The sequence below is a fragment of the Arachis duranensis genome, chromosome 4 (assembly GCF_000817695.3).
Source record: "Arachis duranensis cultivar V14167 chromosome 4, aradu.V14167.gnm2.J7QH, whole genome shotgun sequence".
Classification (NCBI taxonomy): domain Eukaryota; kingdom Viridiplantae; phylum Streptophyta; class Magnoliopsida; order Fabales; family Fabaceae; genus Arachis; species Arachis duranensis.
In genome coordinates this window covers 723,120-736,895 of record NC_029775.3, presented here as the reverse complement: position 1 = coordinate 736,895, position 13,776 = coordinate 723,120, and the positions used below count along the sequence as shown (strand labels likewise).

The 13,776-nt window shown below is 33.6% G+C and overlaps 2 protein-coding genes across 2 annotated transcripts in view; one reads left to right on the top strand and one right to left on the bottom strand.

Annotated features, from left to right (window-relative positions):
- The first annotated feature begins 371 nt into the window (after window positions 1-371).
- Window positions 372-948, top strand: LOC107482468 (LYR motif-containing protein At3g19508). The gene is made up of 2 exons (XM_016102971.3): window positions 372-628; window positions 704-948. Exons 1-2 carry the CDS (start codon window positions 434-436, stop codon window positions 755-757), a joined length of 249 nt encoding a protein of 82 aa, XP_015958457.2. The 5' UTR covers window positions 372-433; the 3' UTR covers window positions 758-948.
- A 9,667-nt stretch (window positions 949-10,615) lies between these two features.
- The window catches only part of LOC107482465 (RNA pseudouridine synthase 4, mitochondrial), a 5,848-nt gene continuing 2,687 nt past the window's right edge, over window positions 10,616-13,776 (bottom strand). The window contains exons 8-9 of the mRNA XM_052260119.1: window positions 11,237-11,283; window positions 10,616-11,152 (exon numbers count right to left, since the gene is read on the bottom strand). Of these exons, the coding sequence (XP_052116079.1) occupies window positions 10,802-11,152; window positions 11,237-11,283 (398 nt within the window). The 3' untranslated portion in view covers window positions 10,616-10,801. The remainder of the gene's footprint in view (window positions 11,153-11,236; window positions 11,284-13,776) is intronic.

Below are 13,776 nucleotides of genomic sequence, written 5' to 3'. Positions count from 1 at the left end.
ATAAAATCTTGACTAAGAAAATTAAATCAAATAAAAAAATATGTTTGTTAAGTCATTTACAGTTCATAATAATAATAATAATAATAATAAATTAAAATTTAATAATTAAACCATATTTTAAAAATTTACTTAAGAACTAAAAAGATAAAAAAAATTATATATTGTTTTCCTCAAATTTAGTAAAAATATATTCATCCTATCGGGTCTATAAATGAAAATAAATTAATAAAACCCCCCACAAAATTTAATTGACATATATTATGATTTATGATTGATAAGAAAATTATTATAGCTCAGTTTCAGTATTAATCATAAAATAAAAAATAAATTATATTGAAAATTGTTGTAGTTATTTCAAACTAGTTTCATTAGATACAGAAATTAAAGAAGAGAGGAAGGAAGGAAAAGCAAAGCATCTTTTGTGGAAAGAAAAATGGAGAAGGCGTTGAGAGCTTACGCGGAGGTTCTTCGTCTGGTTCGGCGATTACCAAAGGAGTCGAGAGGTTACTACGCCAAGTACGCACGCGAGAACTTCGTGAATTACCGCGACGTCGATCCCTTTGATTCCACCACTCTCCATGACCTCTTCCATCGCACTTACAACCACTCCATTTGGCTCCTTCACAAGGTCTTTTCTTTTCCTCTCTCCCTTCAATCTTAATCTTTACTTACTCCATTTCATGGCGTCATCGTTCGCTTGCAGTATTCCATTGATGATTCTGCCGCCGATAAGCTCAAGCGGATTTGTTGCGGGTAATGCCACTATGTACCACTGTTGTGCCCTAATTTTTGTTGCTCACTTTGCGTATTCTTTAAAGGTTGTTGGACGAGAGTTGTGGCAATTTTGTTGTTAAAGGTAGCTTAAATTTGATTCACTTATTATGCTGTGTATCCAAGAACATGAATATTAACTTAAATTTGCATTTTGAATTCACGTTCTTTCTTCGATGGTATTGTTCTTTTTGTCCAAACAAAGCTTAAGATGTGATCTATTTTCCTATTTGTTGCTTGGTCGCCAACAGAACACATCCTTGTGTGATGCTTATCTGAAGTTGGGGACATGATTGTAAAATTGGATTAGTAGGCAAATTAGATATGAATCTGTTAAGTATCTGAGGGGGAAGAACCACTCTCCTTGTATACAACATCAAGCATCCCATACTACTCGATGTGGGACTTTGAGCACCCCATAATACCCAAGTCCCTAACAATATACCGGCCCTGGAGAGCCGACGTCCACGGAGGCTTCACTCGATCGACACTGACCCAACGGTAGCCACTTTGCTACGGTCTATCAGTATTCGGTATTCACCTTAATCCAGCCTATAGGTAGCCATTTCCATAGCGCTGACAACCACGCTCTGATACCATTGTTAAGTATCTAAGGAAAGTGGGAAACCACACCTTAAAAGCTAGCTGTTAAGGGGGAAGAACCACTCTCCTTGTATACAACATCATGCATCCCATACTACTCGATGTGGGACTTTGAGCACCCCATAATACCCAAGTCCCTAACAGAATCCAATTCCGGTGGTATTGTCCCCAAGTATAAGTGTAATAATGTATTACGGATTGAAGAGTTAACTATTCATAGAGCTACATGTGATGACTAAGAGCTAGCAGTAGATGCACGTAAAGATGCTTAATTATTCCCCATGATGCAGGAGGTGGCAGCATCTCCCTGACCTGGTTTGTGCCGAGAATTTCGCATGCCATGGAATTGGGGAGGCTGTGTCCTTCTTTTGGTGTTATTTTGGAGAAATTGTATATTTGGGTGTGGTCTTGAAGGCTTGTTCTGCTGCAGCTTGAGCCATTCATAAGCTGTTTGAATTTTCGGAGCTGTCACTGGATGATTGGATGTGGTGGAAATTAAGGAATTGGAAGGTGAGCTTGTTATGCAAACAGCTCCTCGTACTATAAATACCGAAGAGCCTTCGATAGGTTGTTAATCTCGGCAGACCGAAACCTCGAACCATTGACCGGGTTAGGGTTTTGGCTGGGCATTTCGGTTGTCTGTTTCTTGATTCTCTGATCTGGTCATCTATTTCGCTCCTCCTGTGCTCTCTATGCTGCACCTCGCCAGGGTGCTTGCCTCAGACAGACACCCTTGAGCCTCTACACCGTGTCACCGCCATCTCTTTTCAGAGGGTTGTGCACTCCTGCTTCCTCCGGCTCGCCACACTTGCCTCCTGCAGGTAAGTGAGTTGAAATTCTAATTTCCCAATTATTGTACATTCCGCATTTGCTTATTATTGGGTCGGAATCTGAGTTGATAATTGTATTGATTATTGTGTTTCTTCCCCTTTCTAATTGTTGTTGTACATTATTTTTCTCTTCAATTTGTTGTTGGTTCTGTTGCTGTTGGAGTATCGTGCATTCTGTTCCTAATTTTTTCCGGCTAGGGACATAGGTTGTAGTCTCTATTTCTCTTCTATTTTGTAAATTTTTCTTTTTGTGACAGTTTGTAGTCTGCGTTTCTCTCTATATATATTTTTTTTCAAATAAATAAATTTAAGAGTCACTTTTGCAATCCGTCTTATGATTCTACGAATTATTCTACACATTATGAATTTGCATCTTCGTTCTTAGTTCACTACCTTCGTTGTGGAGATTTTATTGTTATCTAGAACTCCACATGATCCTATAATCCCCATTGATGCTTGGATGAGAGTGAATGTTAGTGAGTTACAAAAAAATCTAGGATAATTACGTTTTGAGAGCGGCTCTATTTTCAACAATGACAAAATCTAGGTGTTACTTTCACTGTATCATGAAATGTGTCATTTCACTTTTGAGAGTCCTAGGTGTTATTGTTCACTGGGTATTTTGACAATTTTAAATGATTTCATCCCTGTAAATCATATTACGAATTTTACTTTGGAATTGATTGTAACTTTCTCACTGGTTCATGAAATCCAACAGAAGCATAAGTTCTTGCAAGTTATTTCCATGGTAAAAGTTTCTTGATGCTGCTACTATTGCAACAGTTGGTGCCAACATGATGCTTAGTGAACACTAAAATTGATATCAATTCGATCTATGGACTTTGTTCTGCTGAGCATGAAGCATAGCACTGACATTTTTGCTAGTGTTTTATTCTGCCATTTTCATACATGGTGGCAAAAATTTCTTGTGCTTTTATTAGGTAGTGCAACTTTTTTAAGCTTATTTTGTTTTTAAAGAAAGTATTATGGCAATCTAACTTTCTTATTATAAAAAGAAGCTAAAGTAGCAAAAAATACCTTATCTCTGCATGTAAATCTGGGAACTTAATTCACATGTAGAGTTCTTGAATATTCAGTGGGACTTTTGTACATTTTTATAATTCATATGTAGAGTTCTTAAAGGTACTAGGTTTGTTTGAATTGTAGGACCTTCTCTATCCTTTGCATGATTTTGACTACTACTAAATTTATTTAAACTCTTGGACGATGCATTAAATTTAGCTAAATCTTTTTTAAGTTTATCTATATCCTTAAGATGAGTTTCACGATTCGTATGATGAATTTTGATCTTCACATTTTTGTTTACCAATAGTATTTTCATTTTTCAAAATGTCTAACATCTTTTTTGAAGTTGCAAAACTTTTTTCTTTATTTGACCATCTTTGTGAATTCTTAAAATAATTCATCATAAGATTCTTGTAACTCATAATAATAGTTAGAAAAATTTGCGGTCTGAGGTTGGCTGTAAGATAGAAGTTTGCAACTTTGTCTTCATCATCTAAGGAAGCTAAAGAAGCGTCGGCATTTTTTCATGAAATATATGCTTGTTGCTTCTTCTGTATCTTCACTTTTTCGTCTTTTTGAATTTTCGAACAATTGGGTTTGATGTGTTCCTTCACTCTAGATTAGATTCATAGCATTTTGAATCCCTGTGTTTGCTTATTGGTTGTTTTGTTAAATTGACTTTTTTGTTGAATTTTCACGATGATAGTGCAAATTCTTGTTCATCATCGTCTTCATCGTCCTTGAATGTTGAAGCTTTGAGTGCTAAGCTCCTCTTATTTTCCTTTCCTTGTGATTTCTTAAAGAAGAGTAATCTGATGTGATAAGATTACCTCTTAATTAATCATAAGTGAGGTCTTCAAAATTCTTCTTTTCTTGAATAGCATGTACTTTGGAGTCCCACTGATGTTAGGCTCCTTAGTATCTTGCTAATTATGTCTCTTTCGAAAAGTTTTCATCAAAGCAAATTTATTTTTGTAACAATATTTGAAAATCTTTCAATCATATCTTCAATTTTCTCGTCATCCTTCATTTGAAATTTATATTCACGAACAAGTTGATCAATCTTGCATTGTTTGACGTGGCTTGTTCCTTCCTATGTAATACTTGTCGAACTCGTATCTCTTTGGTCATTTCATGCGTTAAGATTTTCATGTAATCACTTTGAGTGATGGCGTATTGAAGATACATGATTACTTTCTGATTGAACTGAAAGTTTTCTATAATCTTTGTCTGACCAAATATCTCTTGATTTTTCTTTGAGAACAGACCCCAATCTTTATCATCGTCTTTGGGCCTTATTCTCGTTGCTGCTGCGAACGTCTCTACTCGGCTTCTCTCTCTTCAAGCTCGCTCTCTCTGATCTTACTCTGTCTCACGTGAACGTCCCTACTCGCTTGTCCTCCTTGTCATTACCTCCGTTTAACTGCTCGGCGATCACCTCCTTGCGCACGTCTCTGTTGCTCGGCTGTCTTTTCTTCTCCAATGAGCACTCTTTCATTGCTTCTTCAGTCCTAAATTTTAGAGTTCCGCTATACATTCAAGTCTTTGGCAACTAAGTCTAACCAAGTTGGCCCAAATCTAACAAAAACCACTCTCACTATATGCAGTGTGTATACACGCACACTTCACTAACGCAAACATATCCTCCTCTTCTTCGCATTCATTCTTCTTTTTCGTCGCGTTCCTTCTTAGAGAAGGAAGAGAAACGCAGAGATGGAAAAGAACGTAGAGAACACAGAGATGGAGGAGAACGTAGAAAATGCAAAAAACGTTGAGAAAATTCAAAAAAGAAATCTGAACTTGAAAATACAACGAAAGCATTTCTAAAATACACCAATTTATAATCCAAATACACCAAAATGGGAACGAACAGATTCATCAAAATAATACAATTCGCCTTGGTTCAATTGACAGTTTGAACTTGAATTATTCATTGTCTTTGAAAACGAAATACCTGTTCAAAACTGATTTCATTGCTTAATTTTAAAAAATTTGATCCAAATCTGCAAATCATATAAGAGAGTATTGATCTTGAACGAAAAAAATACAGAGAACGAAGAGAAGGAAGAGAAAAACCAAACCAAGTCATCCAAGCAATTTTTTGTAACGCGCCTCCCCCCTCCCTCCAAGTTATGTGAAATAGACGTGCGCCCCCCTCCTCCTCCTATTAACGTAACAGAATTACATAAAGTTTTTTTTTTCAACGTAAACATTCTTCAATGTCAACAATCTGATTGCAATTTTTGGATTTGCTCTGCTACTCATCGTTTTTCTTCTTTTTCTTCTCTATTGCTTGTTGTTCTTCTTCCTATTCTTCGTTTTTCTCTCCGATCTGTGGATTTATCTTCTTCATTTTCAGATTTCAATAGGCTATCAAAACAATGAATGATTCAACTTCAAATCAATTGAATGAGAGCGATTTGGATTATTCTTCTGAATCGAATCAAGCGGACAAGGTTTTTATTATTGAATTGAATTGAATGCAATTGTTAAATTGTAGACGCTGGTGTTCTGATTTGGATTGAACTGAATTGAATTGAATGGAATGTAATCTCTGAATTTTAGATGCAGGTTTTTCGAATTTGATTATATATATACAATGTTCGAATTTGAATTTATATAATGAATAATGTTCCGTTCATTTAGTACTATATAATGGTTTCACTTTAGTAACATGTTCGGTTCGTTATGCAGACAGTTGTTTAAATTTGAATTTATATTATGGATAATGTTTTGTTCATTTAGTACTATACAATTGTTTTGCTTTAATAATGTATTTGGTTCATTATGCAGACAGTTGTTCGAATTTGAAGTTCATTTAGTACTATACAATGGTTTTGTTTTAATAATGTGTTCGGTTCATTATGCAGACCAGGTGTGTTGTGGATGAACAATTTGTCTCAAAAGTTGGTATAATTTTCAAAACACTAGAAAAAGTTGAAAAGTTCTACAAAAATTATTCTAAACTTGCTGATTTTTCTACCAAAATAAGGAACACGAGTCATAATGGATATAAGATTAAGAATCAACTAATCATATGCAATAGAGAGGGGCTCTTGATGTTTAGGTGTTTTTGAAATTGAATACTAATATAAAAAAAATTTTCAAATTAGCTTTCTGCAATAGTGCTATATATTATATACACTTTTTTCGGTTCATCTAGTATATTAATTTTGGTTCATTTGTGTTTTCGGGACTTTTGATGTTTGATAAATACCTTAAATCCATTCACTGTGAACTTAAAATAAAACAGCAACTCAAACAGTTTCAACAGATATATACATTTACATTAATTTTTATTAACATTTACATTAATATTCATATATATATTAAAAAGGAAGTGATTGTTTTTTTAAACAAGTTAAACAAATTAGTGTTAATTACGAGTAAAAAAAAAAACAACTTATTTATTATCTATATCACCAAATGTGAATTTACAAAAAGGGCTTGAGAGGGCAGGAGAAGACTTGGGGAGTCTTATGGCTTCAGATGCCTGAATCACTTGGTCTCTTATTTTGTTAATTTTGTTCATTGACCGCTGAGCCTGATATATTTTGCTTCAACTTCCTCTCCATCCTCCATCAAGGATTTTGTCCCAGCATAAACTCTCATATGGGATATTATTAATCCCTGAAAAAGATATAAAAAATAAAATCAGGCATAAGGAGTGATTGAATAAAACATGATAAATATTCAATCAGTAAGAAAAATATTTTCTGTATGCAAATGAACTCAAGTGAACACTTAACAATCAAGTGAATGTAAATCACCAACTATAATAAACCGAGTTATATATCACAGAAAGTAAATAACAACACATGTCCATTCGTATGACCTAGTTATGGAGAAAAAAATAGAATCAGAATAAGTCGATCTACTAAATGAACCAACTCAATTCACTAAACCTTAAATCGAACTAGGAGAAACGCGAGTTTAGCGTGAAATTAAATGAACATAATAACAATAGTTTTTCTCATACCTTGGAGAATTTTTATTCTTGTTTTTGTTTGTTGTTTCTTCTTCTTTTCAAAAGTTTGATGCGATTTTGGAGCAGCGGCAGTTTTCACAGAGAATACAAATGAGGCTCGAGAGATTGAGTGAGATTTAAATTTTTCCAGTAGCAGTTTCGACAGTGAAGAATGAACGTCGTTTCATATTCAAGCACAAATGGTAACGTTTAGCGGGAATTTTGCGCGTGTATACACGTTTCATTTAATGAGATTGAATTTTTTTTGTTTTTACGCTATTTAGATAGACTTGGATGAAAGATTGTTTGGATGTGTAGTTCAACTGTATTTTTATAATTTTAAATTTGTTTAGATTATACTTTTTATTTTTGAATTTAAATTTTAAAAATTAGAAAGAAGTTTAAATTTTGTTTTAAAATATTGGAGAGATAATAATGTGCAGAATAACAAATATACGCATATGTTTGAGGTTATTTTTTATTTTACATTTTTGTAAAGAAATGGCTGTAAAATAGATGATTTTTTATGAATATAATAATAATAATAATAATATTATTATTATTATAAATAGATAATATGCTAGGTGAAATTTTGTAAACAAAATTTTAAACTTTAGATATTATATTATCATCATTTTTTCTAACTTTTTAAAATGAGTTTTAGTACTCCAAAATTTGAAGGAGTATGGTAAAATTTTTACTGTTTAAAAATAATTTATAAAAACTAATTTTTAACAGATAACTTTTTAAAAAGTGTAACATTTATGTTTAGTAAATCAAACTAAAAGTAATTTTTAATAAACACAAATAATAATAATCATATTTAATAAAATAATTTATGAAATTTAAAAATACTATAAAAGACATAAATTTAAACGTTAAATTTAAAAATTAGTTAATATACGAATTTAAATTTTGAAAAACATAAATTGAAAAACTTCACTTTAATTGCTTTTAAAAAGTATTTCAATTTTTTAAAAGTGACAAAAAAAATTTTAATTACCAAACACAGAATAGAAATTTGTGCTTTTAAAAAACACAAACACTTCGAGTGTGAGGCTGACATACACGTATCATGGGAGAGGTAGTTGATCAATGGGCAAACATTCATGAAGATATGTTGGACGAATTTACAAAGCGGTTCCATTTATATGATGACTATCTTCAACTTCGATTGATTTGCAAGCAGTGGAACTTCAAACTTCCAAGATCCTCAATGGCAACAAAGCTCCCTGGCTGCTGTTATCTATTGGTGGCGGTGCTGCTACTAAAGAAATTCTTGAAAGTAATAGTCTTGAAGAGAAGGGGATTTACCATCTCACACTTCCAGACTTGCAAGACGGCCTTATCCGTGGTTCTTGTTATGGATGGTTAATAATTGTATCCATGTATGAAGGCACCATAAGAATGTTAAATCCATTGACAAAAGTTTGCTTGGATCTTCCTCCAATCTCAGATCTGCCGGATGTAATTCAAAACGGGGATGAATGTAGTTTTTTCTTTGCTGGACACTCCATGATCACCGAGGAAACCATCCTGGCAAATAAATTTCTAGTTTGGAAGGTTATTATAAATTCAGCTCCCGATGACATTAATTTTATGGCAGTGGTTTTATATGGATCTTGTAGGTTGGCCTTTTACAAGTCTAAGTAATCGGAGATGGCTGAAATTACCAACAAGGCCTCGTCCATATTTTCAAGATGTCATATTTTTTCAACAGAAGATATATGCAATACAACATGATGGGCAGCTATACGAATTTGATACAATGACAAAAGAGAGCCCGTGGTAAGAATTTTTAAACCCTCAACTCCATTTGATACTGTTACAAAAGACATTGATAAAAAATATCTGATTGGGACTGCTGATGGAACTTTATTGATGGTTGTAAGACATCTTCTTAATTTGATTTGTGAGGAAGAGGAACGTTACTATAAGACTACCAGATTCGATATTTATGAATTGAAGAAAGATTCAAATGCATGGTCAAGGATTAGTAGTTTGGGAAATTATATACTGGTAATTGGATTTAATGCTTCTGTTAAAATGTTTGCAGGCGATCTTTTAAATTCCAAAGGAAATCAAATCTACTTTATAGATAGTTTGGTTCAAGAGCAATCAATGGTAGAGACTTACTATCATAACATTGGCATCTTCAATTTAGAAGATGGGAGTTGCCAAGATGTGTTATCAGATGTTAACTTTTTTTGTCCTCCTGTTTGGATACTCCCTTGACTTTGTTTTTCTTTTTTGTATCTTAGACTTTTAATTTGTGCTTTTACAAAGTATTGTGTTTAGATCATTTAATTTGTGCTTTTACAAAGTATTGTGTTTAGATCATTTAATTTGTGCTTTTACAAAGTAGTGTTTAGATCATTTTGCATACTCTTCATCATTGAATCTTTGTGTGATATACAAAGTTAACTTATATTTAATTATTTTAGTCAGATATGTTTGATAAAAAAAAAAGTTGTATATCCGTATATACATATAAATAGGGTTTATTTTTTTTTGGAAGGGGTGTAAATGAAATTATTTTTAGCGAAGAAATTAGTTTTAGAGAGGAAAAAACTATATTTTTGAGGCATTTATTATTCATTAAATATAAATTATTCTAGAACAATTTTTATTTAAAATTATATATTTTCTTTTTATATAACGACTTTAAGTTACCTGTGTTATAAAAATACAAACTTTTAAAGAATACAATGTTAGTTTAAATTCAATTTACATTTACATCAAAGTTGTGAAAACTAAATCGGTCGTTGAATCAGTCACATAACTGGTTTAATGATTTAATAGTCTCACTGGAGTCAAATTTTGGTTAAACCAATTTAATTAAATATATAATAAAATTATTAAAAATTTTATATATAATTTTAAATATTTAAATTTAATCATTTTTAAATTAATAATATTTAAAATTTTATAATTTTATATAATAATTTATTCATATTTTATTATTAAAAATTCACAAAATAAAAAATTTTTAATTAGCCTCCAAGTTCTAAATTTTTTCAGCATGAAGTTAGTTGATCAAGAAAACAAGGACCCGTAGGATTAAGTACAAGCATTTTTATGACAGTCAAACTAAGCTAGTTCAAGTTCAATCAAAAAACAAATCCTCCCGTATACATTACCACTTTCTCCTTCTGGACATTTTTTTTTTTAACACACAATTTTTTGTTGAAGAGTACAAAAATTTATTAATATAATACAAAAAATTTTACACTGCTGACCAGTAACATTGTTAGAAAGTGTCAAAATCAACTTAGATAACTAACCACCATGATTTCTCAGTTCAATTTTATTAGCTGCCACTATAAAACTCGTTTACCCTATCAGTGCATAGAAATTAACATAAATATCAACCCATCACAAAAACTACACACCTTTATATTAGTTGGATATCAATACAATTCGAAATGTAAATAATAATAGAAGAAGAAATTTATTTTGATGGCCAATGAATAATAGCTCAAATGGCGTAGTCTCCTCATACTCAATTAAGAAGTTGCGAGTTCGAGTCTCCTATCTTTGGTTAAAAAAAAAAAAGAAATTTATCTTGATGAGAGATAAAAGTGAATTGCAAAAGCTGCTTAACTCAAGAATTCGTGATATCCCAACTCCTTTGCATGTATGGCGGCAAAGGTGCTGTCAACGCAAGATTCCCCACTTGGTTTAGATCGTAGTGGGGTGATTGCACATCTTGCAGTGCTCGATATATATTGGGCAAAACTATTTGCTTGCAATGAAGATGTAAACGAGGACACCTTTCCGAAATGCTTCCTTTGTTCATAGTGAGGCCAAAGGGTAGCATTTCTTCCTTGCAAAGCTCCTCACTTGAGTCCACGTCAGACAGATTATCATGTCCAAACTTCCTGTGAGCTTGCCATCCGTACTTGTAGTCCCCAACTATCGGTGTGCCCAACACCTCGGCACAATGGACTCGAAGCTGCGGAACCAGCAAACACTATAAGCAACAAAAACACTGGATCTCATTTGAGTTGATAAATAGGTTCATTACCAGTTTTTTTACCTGGTGCTTTCTACCGGTTAAAGGGTACAGCTCAAGCCAAGTGTAACCTGCATTATTAGAAGTGGCATAAGTCGGATTCTCAGGAGATATTATATTCATGAAATGAGTAAACTACCATTTCTATCTACGAATGTTCAGTCAAGCAGAGCACAGAATCGAATGAGGCAAGCTGCTGATAAGAAACGGTGTGAGGTGGTTTTTGCTGTCGGGGATTTTGTGTATTTGAAGCTCCAACCATACAGGATGAAGTCCCTAGCAACCAGGTCCAATCAGAAATTATGTGCTCGATTTTATGGTCCTTTTGAGTTCCTAGAAAAGATTGGTCCCTTACAGGCTCAAGCTCCCTGATTCAGCTAGAATACATCATGTGTTACATGTTTCCCTTCTTTTGAACCTCAACCTCTAACCGACTTACTAAGGAAGGGGGAGCTTGTGGTTCAGCCTGAGTGGGTCCTGGAAACGCGCTGCAATAGGCTTGGAGAGCTAGGAGTTCTAGTGAAATGGCAAAACCTAGCAGACTTTGAGAGCACTTAGGAATTGGCAGAGCAGCTGGTTTTTTTTAAGTAAAGTATGTTTTTGTCCCCAACGTTTGGGATAAATTCTATTTGTGTCTCTAACGTTTGTAAAAGTAATTCAATGTTATCCTACCGTCAATTATAGATCATGAACGCTTTAGTTTGAGTTTTAAAAATCTCTTCTTTAAGTTAGGATACAAATGTGTGGGATAGAATCGATGATCCACTCTGAAAAATAGCTCATCAAAAGTTGAAACTAATTCCTACAATATTTACATAATTTACATTTCTAGTGACATAATTGAATCTAAACACAAATAGTGAGTATAATATTAAAATCGAACACATCCAAGTGAGACCTAATTGAGAATGAATACATCCAATTGAAAATAATTGAAAAATATAATTTGATTTGTTAGTATAATTGATAGTAGGATAACATAAAATCACTTTTATAAACGTTAGGGATACAAATAGGACGATTTAAACATTAGGGACACAAATAAGACTTACCCCAAACGTTGGGGATAAAAACGATAATTTACTCTTTTTTTTATGGGGGGGAGTAATTGTGACACACCCAGCAGTAGGGGTGCACATGGGCCGGGTGAAGCCGGGTTTGATGGGACCCAGACCCGACCCGAAATATACACTGGGTCTATTTATTAGACCCGAACTCGACCCTAGACCCGATGAAACCAATACACTTTCGGGTCACAATTATACCGGGTGAAAACCAGGCCGTTAACATTACATTACGTTGATACCTTCTTGTAAGCTAGTATGTAAAAATATCGAAATTTCTAAGACTCCAACCATTATTTAACATGGTAAAATTCACTTAGAAAAATATAACAAGAACCAACCCTTCTTTAAAATTAAAGCATAACCACAATCAATACTAATATTGTCTAATAATACCAAATATTTAAATCAATACAAATAACACAATATTATGCATTAGTCTAAAGTCTTATGCATTCTAAACATAAAACATTAACTTATAGTCTTATAATGACTAATAACACAAAATAAAGGTTTACAATACTTAAATTACACATAAGAATAGTCATGATCTATCACTAATAACACAAAATATTAATTGTGTATGATGACCGGGCCACCGGACCGACTTCGGGTGACCCGAACTATGGCTCGGACCCGACCCGAAATAATGACCGGGTCTATTTTTGAAACCCTTACCCGGCCCTAAACCCGATGAAATTACACCAAATTATCCCCTAAAGTGTTCGGGACCGGGCCAGACTTTTGGGCCAGGCCGGGTCTGTGCACCCCTACCCAGCAGCCAAGAAATTCAGGGGCAGCACGGATAAATTACCCCTCTCAAGTACACATATAGGAGGAGAAGAAAAAAATAACTGAATAAGTGTTGAGAGCAACTTGACTTTAGCAATTGGTTGGAAGATATATATATATATATATATATACACACAATGGAATAGCAACTGGTTTTTTTCGGGAGAGAATTGGCCTCTGGAAAACCAAATAACCTTTTCTGTGTTTTCTTTATACACTTACACACTTATTTCAATACATACTTCACTGTTCTGGAGATTTTCGCATTGATATACCCTGCGTCCATGACTTGCTTCTTTCTACTTCTTATTCTACTATATCTTAGCTTAATTCTCCTATCTACTCTACTCTATCTCTGTACTGGATCTGTTGAGTTTTACGATTACATCTAGAAGTCTTACAAGGTGCAGAATGACCAAAAGCTCCAGGGCTTTATTCAGAATCTGTTGCAAGGTATACACACACACGTTTGTTTTCAGATGAAGCACGGGAAGCTCATGTACAAAGGGAGGTTAGTGAATGCAAACACTTCTGGGTGGATTCCTACAATCCTACAAGAACTCCATGGCACCAAAACGGTTGGTCATTCTGGTCTCTTTAGAACTTTCAAGGAAACTTCTGCCCTCATGTATTGGGAAGGGATGAAAATTCCCATTCTTTACTTTGTTTGGAATTGTGAGATATATGCCAACGGAATAAATATTCTAC